The sequence below is a fragment of the Littorina saxatilis genome, linkage group LG1 (assembly GCF_037325665.1).
Source record: "Littorina saxatilis isolate snail1 linkage group LG1, US_GU_Lsax_2.0, whole genome shotgun sequence".
NCBI classification, from domain to species: domain Eukaryota; kingdom Metazoa; phylum Mollusca; class Gastropoda; order Littorinimorpha; family Littorinidae; genus Littorina; species Littorina saxatilis.
In genome coordinates, this window is record NC_090245.1 from 4,093,178 (window position 1) to 4,113,177 (window position 20,000).

At 44.5% G+C, this 20,000-nt stretch overlaps 2 protein-coding genes across 2 annotated transcripts in view; both read right to left on the reverse strand.

Annotated features, from left to right (window-relative positions):
• Positions 1–2,222: 2,222 nt before the first annotated feature.
• On the reverse strand, positions 2,223–3,711 carry LOC138974809 (rRNA 2'-O-methyltransferase fibrillarin-like). Its single transcript, XM_070347789.1, has 2 exons — positions 3,683–3,711; positions 2,223–2,745 (listed from the first exon to the last, which is right to left on the reverse strand). Exons 1-2 carry the CDS (start codon positions 3,709–3,711, stop codon positions 2,223–2,225), a joined length of 552 nt encoding a protein of 183 aa, XP_070203890.1.
• An 8,619-nt stretch (positions 3,712–12,330) lies between these two features.
• Positions 12,331–20,000, reverse strand: part of LOC138959671 (Y+L amino acid transporter 2-like) — a 23,239-nt gene continuing 15,569 nt past the window's right edge. The window contains exons 9-12 of the mRNA XM_070331251.1: positions 17,694–17,790; positions 17,090–17,239; positions 16,206–16,383; positions 12,331–14,463 (exon numbers count right to left, since the gene is read on the reverse strand). Coding sequence (XP_070187352.1) covers positions 14,411–14,463; positions 16,206–16,383; positions 17,090–17,239; positions 17,694–17,790 — 478 coding nt within the window. The 3' untranslated portion in view covers positions 12,331–14,410. The remainder of the gene's footprint in view (positions 14,464–16,205; positions 16,384–17,089; positions 17,240–17,693; positions 17,791–20,000) is intronic.

Below are 20,000 nucleotides of genomic sequence, written 5' to 3' on the forward strand. Positions count from 1 at the left end.
TCTTTGTTCCAGCAACCTCCCCTCTCCCCCCCCCCACACACACACCTTTGGGAGTACAAAGTATTGGCACCAGAGAAACCAGACTGGGAGAAGATGACAAAAATTAAGCGAGGTTTTCGAGTTTTATATATATACTGTTCAAAAAAAGAAACGCATAGTTGCTACTTGCCAAATTTGTTTTATTTTTCGAAAAAATTAACAGAAAATCCAATATTTAGATTATTTGTTTGAAATTTGGTATGGACACAGTTGAATGCACACACAGTTCATTTGCATCTTCAAATCAATCAGTCAATCAATACGATTGGGTGCCGAGGCTGTCAAGTCAGTAGGTGGTGTGACTGCCTTGAGCAGCAACAACTGCCCGGCACCTTCTGGGCATGGACTGGATCAGATGCCGGATATCTTGCTGTGGGATGGTGTCCCACTCCTCCTGAAGTGCCTGCAATAGATCGCGGTGATTTGCCGGCGCTTCTTCTCGCCTGCGCACACGTCTGTCCAATTCATCCCAGAGGTGTTCTATCGGGTTCATGTCTGGCGACATGGATGGCCAGGGAAGCACCTGGACATGGTGGTCGGTGAGGAACTGGGTGGTGAGTCGTGCTGTGTGCGGGCGAGCGTTGTCCTGCTGGAATATGGCATCCTGGTCAGCCAGAAGAGGAAGGGCGTGTGGGCGCAGAATTTCCTCCACGTATCGCTGGGCAGTTATGCGCCCTTGGACGTGCACCAGGGTGCTCCTTCCAGCGGTATCGATCACCCCCCACACCATGACGCCTCCACCACCATGAACGGGTGCCTCATCCACACAGTTGGGCGCGTAACGTTCGTTTACTCTCCGGTAGACCCTCCTCCGACCATCATGTCGCTGGAGCAGGAAGTAGGACTCGTCGCTGAACCACACGTGTCTCCAGTGATTCCGGACGGTCCAGCGAAGGTGCTGGTTGCCCCACTGCACTCGGTTCTGGCGATGGCGGCGGGTGAAGACAGCTCCACTGTGAGGTCTGCGAGCTATCAAACCAGCTTCATGCAGGCGGTTCCGCACGGTCTGGTCCGATAATCGGTGTGGCCCGGGGAGAGCCTGGACAGAAGATGAGGCCGACAGGAAACGATTCCGGAGGTGGCGGGGCCGTATGAAGCGGTCGTGAGCAGCAGTTGTCGCCCTTGGTCTTCCCGCTCGTGGCAAGTCAGCAACGGAGCCAGTGGCTTGAAACCTGACCCACAGTCTACTGATGGTGCTCTGGGACACGTGGAAGTGCCTGGCGATTGCACTTTGACTTTGGCCTGCTTGTAAACGACCCAATGCAATTTGGCGGTCTTCTCTGCTCAATCGGGGCCATCTTTCGTCGCTGAATTGTCGTCTGATTTCTTTGTGGCGAACAATCCGCTTTTATGGGTTTTGGAAGACATGGTGAGAGCTCAATATTCCCCGAGTTTCACGAGATTACACTGAAGCATGACGAGTGGTCATGCCAAATGAGCAATTTTGACATTGTAGCCACTGATAACGCATGTGTCACGTGCAGAGCTCACTTGTGGCAATGGACGAAAGGTCGACGACCAGATAAACATTTTCTGCAGTTTGGTGGATATCCTTGTAGCCATATAACTAAATTAACCAAATATTACAAGCTATGCGTTTCTTTTTTTGAACAGTATATATATCTACCCCGTCTTTCTTTGCACGATGAACGGTAAGAGAAACGATACCCTTTTCTACAGGGTTTGCTTCACTTCGTGCGTATCAACATCCGAAACGGTTCAGCTTTTTCTGGTGGAAAACTACATGATTCACTAAAGCCAAGTGCCTGTGGTAAATGATAAGTAAAAAGAATCATGTGATTCTTTATTTGTAGCCCTTTCGCTCTATTTGCATATAGACACAGGCACATGGCACGGTGTGTGTTGTTTGGGGTTGGACACCCCTCTTGCTTTCTAAAAGGAAGAGAGCTCACAACAACCACCACCCCCCCCCCCATTCCTCCCTCTCCATCATTATCAGGTGCTTGTGGATTGCATGCACCTAGACCCGTTCAGTCAGGCTGCATTTTATTTTCTGAAGAATGCAAAAGGCAATCCCCTATGGTTTCAAACCAAAAATGGTGTGATTCTGCACAGCCCTTTCGCCCTGTTCACACGCGCCTGGGACCTTTTCTTCCTTTCAATTTTCCACCCCCTTCATCTTTGGCTGGTTGGCTGGGAGGCTGCTGGCGAGTTGACATCGATTAGGTATTTATTGATCGGAAGGGACAACATTTCTCCTCAAAGAAATGGCCGCGTAATCCCGGCGCGGATCTCGACGCCTTTGCCGCTCCCCGCCCGCCCTTTGCCGCTCCCCGCCCGCCCTTTGCCGCTCCCCGCCCGCCCTTTGCCGCTCCCCGCCCGCCCTTTGCCGCTCCCCGCCCGCCCTTTGCCGCTCCTCGCCCGCCCTTTGCCGCTCCCCGCCCGCCCTTTGCCGCTCCCCGCCCGCCCTTTGCCGCTCCTCGCCCGCCCTTTGCCGCTCCTCGCCCGCCCTTTGCCGCTCCTCGCCCGCCCTTTGCCGCCCCTCGCCCGCCCTTTGCCGCTCCCCGCCCGCCCTTTGCCGCTCCTCGCCCGCCCTTTGCCGCTCCTCGCCCGCCCTTTGCCGCTCCCCGCCCGCCCTTTGCCGCTCCCCGCCCGCCCTTTGCCGCTCCCCGCCCGCCCTTTGCCGCTCCCCGCCCGCTCTTTGCTGCTCCAAACCCGCCTCCTGCATGGACTTCGCGGCTAGGGCTGTAACACAAAATCGATGTGTCAGAAATTGAATTGTGGAGAGGGACATTTTGAAAAAATGAGATTTACACAGAATACAGGATAGAGAATATTTTATTGGCAAAGTTTGGGTATTCTTTTTGACAATTGCGGTTTTTATTTGTTCAGTTGTGTGACTGTTTTCTTAATCTGCACCTGGCCCGCTTTATGAATGTTGCGCTGTAATTATGGAACGTAGAACATGGGTCATGAGTTTTGTTCACCTGATTTGTGTAATCTGAATCTGGTTTATCATTTCAAGTCCCCACACATTCTGTGTAATCTGAATCTGGTTTATCATTTCAAGTCCCCACACATTCTGCGCTACAAACATAACAGACGAATTCCGAGAATAACTATCGAATTCAGTCGTACGGGTTGTGAAAGAGTGAACACCCTTGCTTTTACGGGGACAAAACATTGCACGGGCCAATCACCAGCGAGGGGTGTGTCTGAAACACGTGGAGAAGGAGCACGAGGGCCGGTTTATTTGTCTCCCTAAAACCAAGGGCATTCACTCTTGTACAACACATACAACCCCGACAGATCTACAGTTAACTCCGAGCATCGTCTAGTATGACTGTCAACTGTTAAGAATGTTTGGACGACATTAATTTTTCTTGAAAAGAAAACTAAAAAGCATTATTTTGCTGTGATGACGACAGTAATTTCGTGTAAACTCTTCTGCAAATTGACGGTGCAAAGATCAGAACAACAAGATAGGTCAAGACAAGACAAGACAAGACAAGACAAGACAAGACAAGACAAGACAAGACAAGACAAGACAAGACAAGACAAGACAAGACAAGACAAGACAAGACAAGACAAGAAAGATAAGACAAGACAAAATCTTTATGATCGAGGCAACGACATCTAAAGACTACAAAGTGACCGTTTAGAGGGAGAATTCTCTGTATACAGGGCGTCAACTGGATCAAATGCCTTCATGACGGCCGGTGATGTGTTTGCAGCATGCAAGAAGCGCCTCGCCCGGTACGCTGCATCCTACCTCCAGTCCATTGAGCTCCAGTCTGAGCCCCAGAAACACATCTGCTTGGTGGATCCCAGATGTCATCGCGGAGGATGCAGATGTGATAGAGGGGTGCATTTCAGGGGTGACCCTCACTGTGAATGAGGAGAGCAGCTGTGCATACGTGGCTGGGTGGCTGGAGAGCAAATGTGACTTGACATTTGATGAGGAGGAACCAGTTGTGACAAGTGAGGTGAAGGACCTTTATTGAGACTGTTTCACGAGGATCCCTCACAATTCCTTATGACTGCACCTTTCAACTGGTTCAACTTGGACTGTGCTTTGTGAAGCAGGCGCGTCATCGTGCATGCTGCCGCAAACGACTCTCCAACATCCTCTCCATCATGGCCAGCTACCACAACATCGACATGGTCGTCGTCTGTCCAATGTTCTTCTTAATGAATTACACAACCTTGAGAAAGACAATCAGAAGAATGCTGTGCTGCTCCGGACATCCGTGAAGAGGGCTCGGTTGGCGGATTGAGTGCTGCAAAGTGGTATGTTTCTCAGAATGCATGCATTACCCAATATTGACGGACTGTGTGATGATATCTTCTGCTATGGTCTGTTGAGACAGTGATATCAAAATCGAGACCTCCGGTCTCGATTTTGATATCACTGTCGAAACAGACCAATGGCAGAAGATATCATCACACAGTCAGTCAATGTTAGATATATTGCTAATTCTCTGGACATTTTGTATTTTCTGTAAAGAAATTACAAAAGTACATGTATTTGTCTCAGTTTTGGCTGTTCCAAATTCCTCCCTCTGATTATTATTTCTTTTTGTTCACTCTTTTCTTGTACTTTTCAGTATTTTAAAATGTCTTTCCTTTCAAAAAGTCTTTAGTCACTTGCTCAACTAAATTCTGGGATAATTACATTTTCATATATATTTGTTTGTTTTTAAATGTAGGTGTTTTTGTTTTTGAAGTGGGGAAGCAATAAAGAGGTCGTCGATATCAAAACTGATATCGACGGAAATGTCGTCGATATCACTTTTGCACTGAGCTCATGTTTTGCCCAATTGACCAATGGAAATACATGTAACATATGAAATAGTATATATATATATATATATATACTAGAGGAATACCCGGCTTCGCCGGGGTGAATCGCGAGACAGAGACAGACAGCGTGGCGGTTCACCACAATCACCATTGAAGGCGAAATCCTGTCAAACGGGATTGAGAATTTTAGAGCTTATTTCTTAGCCCTATATTATCTGCTGTGGCTTCTCAAATGCCACAACATACAGACAGACAAAAGCCGCTAGACCACATCACAAACAGAACTCTACAATACACAGGTTTTTGCCCACACACACACACAAACACACACACACAGAGAAGCCGTATATATACTAGAGGAATACCCGGCTTCGCCGGGGTGAATCGCGAGACAGAGACAGACAGCGTGGCGGTTCATCACAATCACCTCTGCAGGCGAAGTCCTGTCAAACGGGATTGAGAATTTTAGAGCTTATTTCTTAGCCCTATATTATCTGTTGTGGCTTCTCAAATGCCAGAACATACAGACAGACAAAAGCCGCTAGACCCCATCACAAACAGAACTCTACAATCCACAGGTTTTTGCCCACACACACACACACAAACACAGAGAAGCCGTATATATATATAGATATGTATATCTATATCTATAAATATATAGAGATAGGTGAGAGTGTAGTTTTCGCGTGGCTATAAATTGATTCGACCTTTTCACTTTGACAGTAAGAACAACTTACGGGTGCAAGGGAAGCGTTCTGGACAGCGCAGTGACATTCTAAAAATAGTTACTCAGAAACGGGAATTTGGGGTGAACGGCGCGAGACAGAGACAGACAGCGTGGCGGTTCACCACAATCACCTTTGAAGGCGAAGTTCTGTCAAACGGGATTGAGAATTTTAGAGCTTATTTCTTGGCCCTTTATTATCTGCTGTGGCTTCTCACATGCCAGAACATACAGACAGACAAAAGCCGCTAGACCACATCACAAACAGAACTCTACAATACACAGGTTTTTGCCCACACACACACACAAACACCCACACACACAGAGAAGCCGTATATATATATATGCATATCTGTATCTATAAATATATAGAGATAGGTGAGAGTGTATTTTTCGCGTGGCTATAAATTGATTCGACCTTTTCACTTTGACAGTAAGAACAACTTACGGGTGCAAGGGAAGCGTTGTGGACAGCGCAGTGGACAGCACAGTGACATTCTAAAAATAGTAATAGTAACTTAGAACTGAACGGGAAAGCCACACGAAGGAAGGGAGATAAACGCCAAACACTGGAGAAGATAAGGAAGAGTTACTTATAATGGTGAAATGAACACAAAAACGAAAATGAGTTCAGCGCTGCGCGCTGAGAGCACGTGTTGAAATATCTCATCGATGATATTGTGTCCGGGGTGTAGCTGAATACGGTGTCCAAATTTGAAAAAGATCCACCGAGAACTTTGGCGTTGTGATGTGGTGTAGCGGCTATGGTGTGTCGGTATGGGGGCCCGGGTAGCTGAGGTGGAACCAAAATAGCTGAGGTGGAACCAAAATCGGTTCCGCGCTGCGCGCTGAGAGCACGTGTTGAAATATCGACCAGGTTGTGTCCTGTACCGGGTCAACCTGAATATGCCCACCAAATTTGAAGCAGATCCATCGAGAACTTTGGCCGTGCATCGCGCACAGACAGATACACAGACAGATACACAGACAGATACACAGACAGATACACAGACACTAGTCGTATATATATATAGATGCATATCTATATCTATAAATATATAGAGATAGGTGAGAGTGTATTTTTCGCGTGGCTATAAATTGATTCGACCTTTTCACTTTGACAGTAAGAACAACTTACGGGTGCAAGGGAAGCGTTGTGGACAGCGCAGTGGACAGCGCAGTGACATTCTAAAAATAGTAACTTACAAACGGGAAAGCCACACGAAAGAAGGGAGATAAACGCTAAACACTGGAGAAGATAAGGAAGAGTTACTTATAATGGTTAAATGAACACAAAAACCAAAATCCGTTCAGCGCTGCGCGCTGAGAGCACGTGTTGAAATATCTCATCGATGATATTGTGTCCGGGGTGTAGCTGAATACGGTGTCCAAATTTGAAAAAGATCCACCGAGAACTTTGGCGTTGTGATGTGGTGTAGCGGCTTTGGTGTGTCGGTATGGGGGCCCAGGTAGCTGAGGTGGAACCAAAATCGGTTCTGCGCTGCGCGCTGAGAGCACGTGTTGAAATATCGACCAGGTTGTGTCCTGTCCCGGGTCTACCTGAATATGCCCACCAAATTTGAAGCAGATCCATCGAGAACTTTGGCCGTGCATCGCGAACTCACACACAGACACACAGACACACAGACATACACAAGTCGTATATATATATAGATATCATGTGTGTGTGTGTTACTGTTTCTTCCCATGTCTCTCTCTTTCTATCACTATGTTTGTGTGTGTGTGTGTCTCTGTGTCTGTCTCATTGTCTGTCTCTCTCTCTCTAGTACTAGTATGTCTGTCTCCCCCAACCATTAGCTCTCCCTCTCTCCCTCTCTCCCTCTCTCTCTCTCTCTCTCTCTCTCTCTCTCTCTCTCTCTCTCTCTCTCTTGATCTCTCTCACACACACACATATATATACACTGTGTGTGCAAATCTGTTGTTGTTGTCAGTGTCTTAGTTCATGGCAGAGATATTAGAGCTCTTTCAGTGATTTCAACATATACAGGTAACTCAATTAACAGCCAATTAGCAGTACCTTCAGATAAAATGTTGATTAAAAGCACAGAATTTCTCACAAAATTATTATTTTCTTTCACACTAAGTCCATAAAATAGTAGTACCTCCATTTTGATTGCTTTGTCAGTTTTAAAGTGATTTTCTGCAAGTAAGGCACTCGCCCCCGCTAGCGGGGTCAGGAGGCAGACTCTGCTAGTCCTTTCTTTAGATGTCGTTGGATCGAGGGTAAAAGATAAGCAAGAATATATGCTTTTTTACATCCCTAGATAGAGTCAACTTTTGAACAACAACAATAAAACATATAACCAAAGAACTTTGACAGTTCATATAACAACCTTCACGGGAGCTATGACGCGAGGAACCTTGGAGACTTGTGTCATATACCCCCCGCTGGGACGTTTCCTGACAACCTCCCGAGGCGGACTTTGAGAATGTGTGAACAGTGTTTCAGCACCGCATGTGCACGTGCGTACTGTGACTAATTCAGGTCAGCGAACTTGAACACGTGGTTATGTAGGCTGTATAATCTTCTCTCTTCCTATGTATGGGCTGGGTGGCCGAGTGGTAACGCACTTGCGCTCGGAAGCGAGAGGTTGCGTGTTCGACCCTGGGTCAGGCCGCAATTTTCTCCCCCCTTTCCTAACCTAGGTGGTGGGTTCAAGTGCTAGTCTTTCGGATGAGACGAAAAACCGAGGTCCCTTCGTGTACACTACATTGGGGTGTGCACGTTAAAGATCCCACGATTGACAAAAGGGTCTTTCCTGGCAAAATTGTATAGGCATAGATAAAAATGTCCACCAAATACCCGTTTGACTTGGAATAAAGGCCGTGAAAGGTGAATGCTCGCCTAATAGGCTACTGAGCTTTACTGGCCGATGTGAATGCGTTATATATATATTGTGTGTAAAAAATGTCTGTTTGTCTGTCTGTCTGTAAAAAATTCCATTTCAAACGGCAGAAATTAATATGTAAGCGCCTAGGGCTATATCTAGATTAGGCGCACAAAAATGATCACAATAATAATAATAATAATGTACAATTATGTTCTCTTTCTCTGTTCGTCTCTTTCACTCTCACTCTCTCTCTCACTCTGTCTATATAACTTGATAATTGTCTGTCTGCTTGTCTCAGTGTCTGTTTGTTTGTACGTCTCTCTCTCTCTCTCAGTCTCTCTCTCACTCTCTCTCTCTCTCTCTCTCAGTCTCTCTCGATCTCTCTCTCTCTCTCTCTCTCTCTCTCTCTCTCTCTATATCTCTCTCTCTGTCTATTTAATAATTGTCTGTCTGTTTGTTTGTACGTCTCTCTCTCTCTCTTTATCTTTCTCTCTCTCTCTTTATCTTTCTCTCTCTCTCTTTATCTCTCTCTATCTCTCTCTGTCTCAGTCTCTCTCTATCTCTCTTTATCTCTCTCTCTCTCTCTATCTCTTTCTCTTTCTCTCTCTTTATCTCTCTCTCTCTCTCTTTATCTCTCTCTCTCTCTCTCTTTATCTCTCTCTCTCTTATCTCTCTTTATCTCTCTCAGTCTCAGTCTCTCTCTCTCTCTCTCTTTATCTCTCTCTATCTCTCTCAGTCTCTCTCTCTCTCTCTCTCTCTCTCTCTCTCTCTCTCTCTCTCTCTCTCTCTCTCTCTCTCTCTGTCTCTGTATGTTTGTCTGTCTGTGTCTCTCTCTCTCCCCCCGTCTCAGTTTCTCCCTTCGAGGTAATCCATACCCCGCTATAATAGTGTGTGGTGGATCTGGTTTGGTTATTGCATGGGTTTGATGGATTGAAAAGTGGACATACTCCACACATTTGTGTGTGTCTGTGTGTGTCTCTGTGTGTGTGTGTGTGTGTGTGTGTGTGCGTGTGTTTGTGTGTGTGCGTGTGTGTGTGTGTGTGTGTGTGTTTGTGATGTGGTGTGTGTGTGTATGTGTGTGTCTGTGTGTGAAGCTTTTTAATTTTGACTCAGTATGATTTGAGCAAAAACTCCTCATCGTAATTTGAGTAATTAATATTGGTGTGAAAACAATGATACCAAGGGAAACAACCTTCCTGGCGTGAGCTTCAGCGGGGGCGGAACAGATTACTTCCCTTGTTTGTAGTGGCGACACAGTTTTGGCTGTAGTTGGGTCACCCCTAAACGATGTCAATGGGCCAAGTGTTTCTTTGTGGGTCAAAGCTAACGCACGCGAAGCACTTGACAAACGTTACACGCCCAGTGTCAACAATCGTCATTTCTGCAGCCCATCATTAACATGATCCTTTTTTTTGTTTTGTTGAGTAACATTACAACTTCACAACAATGTATCTGAAATATTGAGAAATTTACACTATTAAAGATTTCTGCAAGAAAAGACTAAAAAAATGTGCAGCAACCATTAAAATAACCAAATAAATAAATAAATAAATATAAGAATGAATGTAAAAACACACTTTGTCTAATCATTAATACTTAGGGTCTACTTTCTCGATTTTGTTTGTTAGCAGTAACAGGGCTGAAGTGTAATTAAAAGGTTTTTTTAAATGCACGAAAGTTCCGCAAATCCCTTTTCCACAGTGTGTTGTAAAAGGCATTATTTCTTTGTTTTTGTTTGATTGGTTGGTTCTTGTTTTGTTTCTTTAAATATACTAATTTTTCAGGCAGGCAATAAGAGCCAGTTCATGCTAGGTAGGGAATACATCTCTTTTAGGTCCATAAGGACGACTCGAGTAGCTAGCTTCATTTAGAATGCGACAGGAAAAACAGTCAATATTTGCGATTCGGGAAAACCCTGTTCCGCCTTGAGCTAAATATAAACCCGAGGACTGATGCATTCTCGTGTTGAAGTGGGGGTGTTTTCTCGGTGATAGGAAGGGTTGTGGGTGAGTGGGGGGGGGGGGGGGGGGGGGGGAGAGAACAAGAACAACAGAACAATTCTTTATTTAACGAGGGTAATAGAGTAAGCAGTGATCTGCTTTTTTACATCTGGCCCTCGCCCTAAAGAGGGACTAGTCTAAAATTGCTAAAGAATAAGCAAGTAAAGAAAACTACTGCTACATGATTATAATACAAGTCGCGTAAGGCGAAATTACTACATTTAGTCAAGCTGTGGAACTCCCAGAATGAAACTGAACGCACTGCATTTGTTCACAATGACCGTAGTCTGCCGCTAGTGCAAAAGGCAGTGAAAGTGACGAGCCTGTTTAGCGTAGTAGCGGTTGCGCTCTGCTGCATATCACGCTTTGCTCTACCTCTCTTCGTTTTAACTTTCTGAGCGTGTTTGTAATCCAAACATATCATATCTATATGTTTTTGGAATCAGGAACCGACAAGGAATAAGATAAAAATTGTTTTTAAAACGATTTCGAAAATTTAATGTTGATCATAATTTTTATATTTTTAATTTTCAGAGCTTGTTTTTAATCCAAATATAACATATTTATATGTTTTTGGAATCAGAACATGATGAAGAATAAAATAAAAGTAATTTTGGATCGTTGTCACACACACACATGCGCAGTCTGTCATCCACAAACTCACAGAATTTTCGCTCTCTCAAACTGTAAAATGTACAAAACACAGTAAATGAAGTTTATACGTTTCTTGAACAAAACAAAATACACAAAACTCACATTTACACATCAAATAACCCCAATCCCTTGCCAAAGATAATTAACGATTATCCCATGACCTGCCTCTTTGTCTCTGTTAGCTGTAGAGGGGATTAGTCTGGATAACCCATCACAACTATATCATCACAACCGAGTCTCGATCTCACCTGTCATTGGTCATTGTCTTTGATTTCAGAGTACAACTTTATTTCTCTGTTCTCTATACTCCTCTTCTTTACCGATTGACTTTAAAAAATCACGATGATCAATTGCATCTTGTAATTCATCATCAAACCACTTAGGTTTTACTATGTGTTTGACTCTCTTAATTCTCCAGAGAGAGAGAGAGAGAGAGAGAGAGAGAGAGAAAGAGAGAGAGAGAGAGAGAGAGAGAGAGAGGAGAGAGAGAGAGAGAGAGAGAGAGAGAGAGAGAGAGAGAGAGAGAAGAGACGAGAGAGAGAGAGAGAATGTACGTGTGTGTGTGTGTGTGTGTGTGTGTGTGTGTGTGTGTGTGTGCGCCCGCGCGTGTGTGTGTGTGCGTGCGTGCGTGTATGTGTGTGCATGCGTGCGTGTGTGTATGTGTGTGTGTGTGTGTGTGTGCGTGTATGTGTGTGTTTGTGTGTATGTGTGTGTGTGCGTGTATGTGTGTGTTTGTGTGTAAATATATATGTGTGTGTGTGTGTGTGTGTGTGTGTGTGTGTGTGTGTGTGTTGGAACTACGCTAGCGCTGTTATAATTATACAGACATAATTAACCACAAGGATCATTAGTACTGACTCGAGGCAGTGATGTAGTATAAGACAGAGCCATATGGGCCTGCCGCTGACGCGGACACTTGGCAATGATTCATCCCACGTTTTAGGGGTTTGTTCTTATTCACTGGTGCGGTCAGTGACTCGAGTTACCTCAGAGTTACACGCCCACCTCGCTGGCCATACACAGTTACAGACAGACAGAGACATGGACACAAACAGAGGGCAGACAGACAGTCAGACAGACTTACAGGCAAAAAGACAGGCAAGCAGACACGCATACTAGTACACGCAGGCAGGTAACGACAGGCGGGCTGGCAAACAAGATCGCACGCACGCACGCACGCACGCACACGCACGCACACACACACACACACACACACACACACACACACACAACCACATGCTCCCTCTCTGACTTTTCATTCGCTTACTCTGTGACCAAAAAATCCCAAACCACACAATTACAATTTTTGTAAAAAATACTATAAAACTTTATTTCACAAATAACATGTACATTATACTGCGTTTCAAATGGAAAGACTTGAGGTTTGTATAGCCAGTATCATCAGTTTATAAGACTTCTTGCAGTAGTCCTTGGACTGGGGATATTGGATTAAGCAAGATTACCCTCACAAACAATCACATACGTCGCTCAGCACGTCATTTTAACACTTTGTTCTTCTCTCTCTCTCTCTCTCTCTCTCTCTCTCTCTCTCTCTCTCTCTCTCTCTCTCTCTCTCTCTCTCTCTCTCTCTCTCTCTACCACTTCTCACACACTCACACACTCACACACACACACACACACATACACACACACACGCACGCACGCACGCACACGCAAACACACACACACACACGCACACACACGCACACACACGCACGCACGCAAGCACGCACACTCACACGCACTCACACACACACACACACACACACACACACCACACACGTACACACACACACGCACACCTCGAAAAAAATAAACATATGAGCACCTCAGACTCGAGGCCTTAAGTTTTCAAATATTATAAGCATAGGTTTTGAAATGACCGCAGCAACAACCGACATATCGGATAATACATCCTCTTTCATTGATTCATTGAAGACTTTGCGATATATTGCAGCTGTCTCAAAGATAAAAGGCACAATTTGTTCCGTGACGAGATATGTTGACAGATCTTTGTAGCACCACTGTCACCAACACTAATAACATGGGTCTTTGGCATCGCTAGCAAACTTGTTTGTTACTTGACTATTTTCAGCTTTGTAGAATTGGTTGCTAGAAACTTGACTCTAAACCGTAACAGAATCACATAACAGTTTTTGAGACAACTGTCTTTCTGTGAGCTGCCACTCAGTATCGAATGGTTACCTCCCTCTATAATGTTTCTGCAATGGAGAGCGCAAAACATACCAAGACGATGCTGATTTCCATCACAAGCAGAGGGGTGCATTACTATTAATGGACGAGATACAACTTTCTTTACAAGCTAAGCACCATTTACAAAAGTTACACTGGCAGAAGATATACAACAGATGCGATTCATGGGCCAGAAATAGTCTAGGAGGAATATTTAGAACAGTCACAAGACAAGAATGGTAGGTTATTGGAACGTTTAATTTATGACAAAACAAAACGTTACATTTATGCTAATACATATCTCTGTAAATGCAACGTTTCGTGTTGACATAAATCAAACGTTCCAATAACCTACGTACATTCTTGTTGTTTGATTGTGAATGTTTGAACGTTATCAGTCTATCTGTGTTTGGATTTTGAGAAAAGTAAGTTGAGTGATAATCCCTGGTTTATTACAATCCTTCCAGCCTCGCTTTAAAGCCGTAACAATACATGCATTAGTATAGCAGTTACCACAACTAAGTGTGACTAGAGACAACAGTACTGTGTTCAATATTCGCACAATTAACAGCATTGTGCGACTAGAGACAACATTACTGTGTTTAATATTCACACAACTAACAGCATTATGCGACAAGAGAGAACAGTACTGTGTTCAATATTCACACAACTAACAGCATTGTGCGACTAGAGACAACAGTACTGTGTTCAATATTCACACAACTAACAGCATTGTGCGACTAGAGACAACAGTACTGTGTTCAATATTCACACAACTAACAGCATTGTGCGACTAGAGACAACAATACTGTGTTCAATATTCACACAACTAACAGAATTGTGCGACTTGAGACAACAATACTGTGTTCAATATTCACACAACCAACTAGACTAGAGTGCGACTAGAGACAACAGTTCTTCGTTCAGTATTCACACAACCAAGCATTGTTACAAGAGAAAGGACTGAATGTTCGCAGTCAGCGATGGAAGGGAAGGTCACAACCTCTCAGTTCCCTCAAATTAGTTCATTCTCTCGGCGCTTTCTTCGCAGTCACTTAGTATCACAGTTTCAGAAATGGAGAGTGCGCCAACAAGAATGTGTGAATGAAGATTGTTGTTTGTTGTGAACAACAGTGCCACAAGGGCTGATAGACAATGGGTGATCCTGCGTAGTCAGCGCTTGCTCACTGAGTCTTGACCAGCATCAGCAGCTTCTGGGCGAAGGTGGTCAGTGTTTCTGTGACGGAAAGAAATCAACGAAGTTCAATATAGAGACAAGAAAATTGGTTGATTAAAATCAACATGGCCGAAGCAATGTTTTCATAAAAGAAGCGGTAGTGTACGGGCACATGTTGTATTTGGGTTACATGTGTTGCAGAGTATTTGAAAATACGTAGGCATAAAAACATGCAAAGAAGAGTGATAAGTCCCTGTGGTGACTATCGTCAAGTGGATACATTGATTACTTATGTATCACACTAGTTTGACTGCTACAGCAGTCCCTCTCATGAACGGGTACCCTAGGGCCAGTGCAAACCTGTCCGTACATTGCAGGTGGCCGGTCACGGGAGAGGCCCTCCCCCCATCACACACACTCAGACACACTGACGGACTGAGTGAGTCTTTGCTACTGGTGAACGAGCTCTACTTGTACTAAAACAATAAGGTCAAACTACTACAACGTATAACAGAAAGGAAAAAAAAACTGTCCTGTAAAAATGACGTTAAATGAACGGTGTCAGAAAAAGAGAGATAAAAGAAATCCTCAAATTCCTGAGGATACAGGCACCCCATGAAAGCAGCCACGAACACACACTTTGCAAAAATATGAATTGAAAACCTGCATGTCGTACTATCTTTTTTTCTGGCTTTATTGAATGCTTCAGGCAGTGACTTTTCCCTGTCCAGTTTCCTCTTTCGTCTCTCTGTGTGTTGCTATAAACAGACAGACGAGGTGCAGCTCATTTCCGAAACAGCGCAAATGGGACAACAGTGACATGATACTGTTTGAATTCCAAAAAAGCGCAGCTCATTTCCGGAACAGCACAGATAACAAAGTTGGTTTCAACAACTGATCTCGTGAGAACGGTAACAAACGACTCATGTCACCTCTCCGAACGCATTGCAATAGATGTCCGCTCCTGCGGCCATCAATAAGGCCAAAAACAAAAACAAAAGTCTGTTTACGGTAACATAGGCCAAAAAAATAGGGTCGGTAGGTCGGGATTTTGTAAAAAAAAAAATTCTCTCCAAAAAAACATATTTTTAAGTTATTTTGCCAAAAAACAAAGACTTTTTTTTTCTCCCCCAAATGCCCAAAAAAAGTCTAGGGTAGCGCGAAAAAGTAGGGTCGGTCAGGATACCGTAAACAGACTGTTTTTTGTGTGTGTGCCTAATCTTAAACAAATGAGGCAGAGGGCTGTGTAGAGAAGCGCTTACTTCCCTTTGTTTAGTAGTTGAATAATTATAGAGCGATAGATAGATGATTACGTCCCTTTGTACTAAGCAGGACTATAAAGGATCAAATGTCCACATTTTTTTTAACAATGTCCAAGTTACGAAGGTGATGCACTTTGAAAATCTTGTAATTTACTGAACGCAGACAAAGAAATTGTGCAGTTATTTCTAATTCTTTGTCTGCAGGCCAAGGATAGGCTATAATCATTATGGAACCAGCATGTATTAATGAAATCAATCTGTACGGTGAAAATGTCTAAGTTAAGTGAAGAAATATCACCTTCGTAACATGATTTCCAGTGGTACACAGCTCCGGAGGATAACCTTTCTATTTTATGCACGAACTGTGTGTGTGTGTGTGTGTGTGTGTGTGTGTGTGTGTGTGTGTGTGTGTGTGTGTGTGTGTGTGTGTGTGTGTGTTTGTTTATGCACGCTGATGCTAGTGTACATCGCCGTGAGCTCTGGTGAGAAGGGGCGATCAATAAGTGTTCATTATTATTATTACTATTCTATTCAACTCACCGACGATGTTTGTGAACTCTGCAGGCTTGGACCTCCACAGGACGCCCAACCAGTACACGGGAATGCCAGCGAAGAGGATGGCCAGTCCGATGCCCATGCGGTCAGGCTTCTGGTAGATGGCCAGAATCAGCACCGCCACGTTGACCACTAGCTGCACTAGCGGCCAGAACAGCAGCGTCTGCAATGACCACAACGAGAAGCATACAGAGTTGGTCTCATAGCTTAGTTGGTATTCATAGGGCACTTGATGTCTGATCCTCGGGTCATAAGTTCCAATCTAGGCAGGGGCGGACACGGCCAACTTTATGGGATGGCTCAGAGATGGTATCCGTGAGCTCCTCCCGGTGTCATAAGTGCATGTGGCTATCCACACCTAAACACGCACACACCTGGATAGCTTGACTCTTGTTTCAACTATGCACGCACGCACCCACGCACGCAAACACACACACATACACACACACACACGATTGAATACGAAATAAAAGAAAAACAACACCGTTCAGGGGCGGATCAGTTCATTTTATGGGGGAGGTTTCCAAAAGTATATTGTGAAGATATGGGTGTGTAGGCGCGAAGCGCCGAGCCGACGGCGCAAAGCGCCTAGCTTGCTAGGGGGGTCCGGGGGCATGCCCCCCCGGAAAATTTTGAAAAAAAGGATGCAAAATGGTGCAATCTGGTGCATTCTGAGGATAATCATTACCAGTTTCAGGCAGCAGATTTTGTCACTGATTAATACCCAAAAAAACCACAATTTTTGTTTTGTTTGGCTGGGGGGGGGGGTCCGGAAACCCCAGAAACCTCCCCTCGTCCGCCCCTGCCGTTGCGCAACCAACTTGAAATACAAAACTTAATGGTTAACAAGTACTTGGCGTGGCACGTACCCTATAGGGTCTGTGTGTGTTGGGCTCCTTGACACGCAGGTAGAGGAGGGAGGCGACCACAGCGATCCCCATGATGGTGGAGAAGAGAGAGATGAACTCCATCATGTCCGTCACACTGCCCGAGTACAGCACCGCCAGGCCCCACGCCAGCTGTACACATACGATAACGATAACAATAATAATAATTGTCAGTAAGTACCGGTGTCACATGACTGATGTGAATCATGATTGGCTAATGGCAATGCGCTTAAAACTGTTAGCGCACTCTTGGAGTGCGCTAACTTTTTCAGAGAGCGTATTCTTCCGCTCTTTGCCACAGCGAGGCTGTGCACCTTCTTTCGATTTGAGAAGATTCTTCTCATCCTCGGTGTTAGTGACATGTAGCTTACCTTCTCCACATTACCAAATGATGCTAAATTTCCTGCGGCTAAAGGCAGAAGTATTTTTCTGACAGATTTTATGCGCCTGTGCCACAGTGACTGAGTGAGGCGGGACAGGTTCTCCTGTATTAATAATAACAATAACAAAAATTAATTGTCCATTAAAATGATACATTAACATGGAAAATGTTCTGAATAAGGTCAGTTTCAGCTGTTTGACCCACCAGAGTAAAGATGGCGGGCCAGGGGGTGAGGTATCGGGTGTGGATCATTCCCATGATGGCCGGCATGTGGCCCAGTCTCGCCCCGGCAAACAGCAGTCTGCAACAAATCAATCACCGTCATCGTCACAGTCAACAAGATCGAACAGTGGAATAATCGGATCTGCTGATGAGATAGGGGAGGAGGAAGAAAGGATGTTTGAGGAGGGGGCGGAAAGAGAGAGAGAGAGAGAGAGAGAGAGAGAGAGAGAGAGAGAGAGAGAGAGGGGTGGAAAGAGAGAGAGAGAGAGAGAGAGAGAGAGAGAGAGAGAGAGAGAGGGGTGGAAAGAGAGAGAGAGAGAGAGAGAGAGAGAGAGAGAGAGGGGGTGGAGAGAGAGAGAGAGAGATGTACAGAGACAGCTGTGAGAGAGAGAGAGAGAGAGAGAGAGAGAGAGAGAGAGAGAGAGAGAGAGAGAGAGAGAGAGAGAGAGAGAGAGAGAGAGAGAGCCGTGAAAAAAGCGCATAATTGGTCAAGTTTAAAGAACTAAACATAAAATGCAGGAAAGGCGAAAGCGAAACTTCAAATAGAAAACAAAAACAACACTTTCTAATCCTGGTTTTATTGAAGCAAAAAACACTCTGTCTGTCTGTCTGTCTGTCTGTCTGTCTGTCTCACTCTCTGTCTGTCTGTCTGTCTGTCTGTCTGTCTCACTCTCTGCACCCCTCCCTCTTTCCTCTAAAGAATGCTGACTCATGCTTCCACTCTAAATAACACTCAATTCGAACGACGTTTTTTCCTGCTTGGGGAATGTTAAAGTGTCTGTTTTTATCTCTCTTCTTTCCTACTTTTTAGAAATCCTGTTACTTGTATTACACAAATGTGAATACAAACATGCAACACAAGCGTGGTCATGACAGAACAATGTGATGACAATTACAAAATCTACGCGGGTCAGAATGCTCTGGTTTAGAACGCGTTGCCAAACCCGGATAAAGCGAGTGCATGCAAATAAACATTGTCACACATCCGGGTCTCTTGTTGAACAGCAGAGACAGCCTCAGCTCGCGCGTGTTATTTATCAAGCTGTTCGCACGAAGGCGGTCCTCAACCCGGATATGAATATGCATTAACTCAAAGTTTGCTCTCAGCGTTCTGTGTCCGGTGTAACACGAGAAAATTACTCCCACGAGATTTTTACTCCGGAGTAAAAATTTCGTACAAAAATGTTACTCCCTTTACGAAAAAAGTACTCCCCCATAACACGAGAAAATTACTCCCCACGACAGGTGAATTCCGAGTAAACATTTCGTACAAACATGTTCCTCCCCGGACGAATAAATAACGAATAAATTACTCCACCCTAACACGAGCAATTTAACTTCCCATGTCAGGTGTGCGAAACTTTTACTCCCTTGTCTCCTGTTAGTCTTGGTGGTGGAAGGGGTGGAGGGAGGGTAGTGCGTTGGCATTATCCCTTCGCCTGAATCCCATTTTCGCGTACGAGATTATTACTGGAAGTAAAAAAAAATGGGGAGTAAAAATGTCGTGGACGGAGTAATTTTTTCGTGCCTTGGGGAGTTCTTTTCTCGTACGAAAGGTGTACTCGGAGTAAGAATTTCGTACGAAATTTTTACTGACTCCGGAGTAAATTTTTCTTGGAGTAAAAATTTCGTGTTACACCGGCTCAACAGATTTCGTGTGGTTTATCAGAGTCACGTCAGCAGTATGAAGTATAATTATTCCCCGAATAGCACTGACTAAACGGATTTAGGGACTACACGTTTTGTTGAGTCACTAGTACCGTTGTATTGCCGATATTCATACTAAAATAACTCCTTCGGTACAGTCACAGGAACAAGCGTTCGTTCGTCGTACTTTTATTATCTCAAAAAGCCCGTTCGCAAAGTTGTATTTTCAAACAAAACAAAAATCTAGGAAATTAGAAACAACTCTTTCTGTAACAGTATTGACATAGACTGTTGCTAGAACAGCTACACACATCTTTAACTAATATACTTTACGTTTAACGTGTTGTAGGTGGAAACAACTAATAACAGATAACGTATTGTGCATGTTAACCTGCCTGTTTGCTGTGAAAACACTGCTATAAGCCGTAGGCTGGTTGTTGTTGGCTCACGTAAGTGTAGCCTATGCGATCGTAACTTTGTCTGTCTGTGCGTGTGTGCGTGTGTGTGTATGTCTGTGGTAGAAACTTTAACATTTCCGAGTCTATGTGTGAGTGGTTATCCAAGACTATGGATAAAGCTCGCATAAGATTACGTCACGGTCAAAAGTGTTTGACGTCAATTAATGCATCATGACGGCATGCC

What these genes read in the sequence shown, in the direction of transcription:
- LOC138974809 (XM_070347789.1), bottom strand. Translation starts at nt 3,711, where the DNA reads ATGAAGGCATTTGATCCAGTTGACGCCCT. An exon ending in TTTGATCCAGTTGACGCCCT is followed by an intron (nt 2,746 to 3,682) that starts GTATACAGAGAA and finishes TTTGTGTTACAG; the next exon opens with CCCTAGCCGCGAAGTCCATG.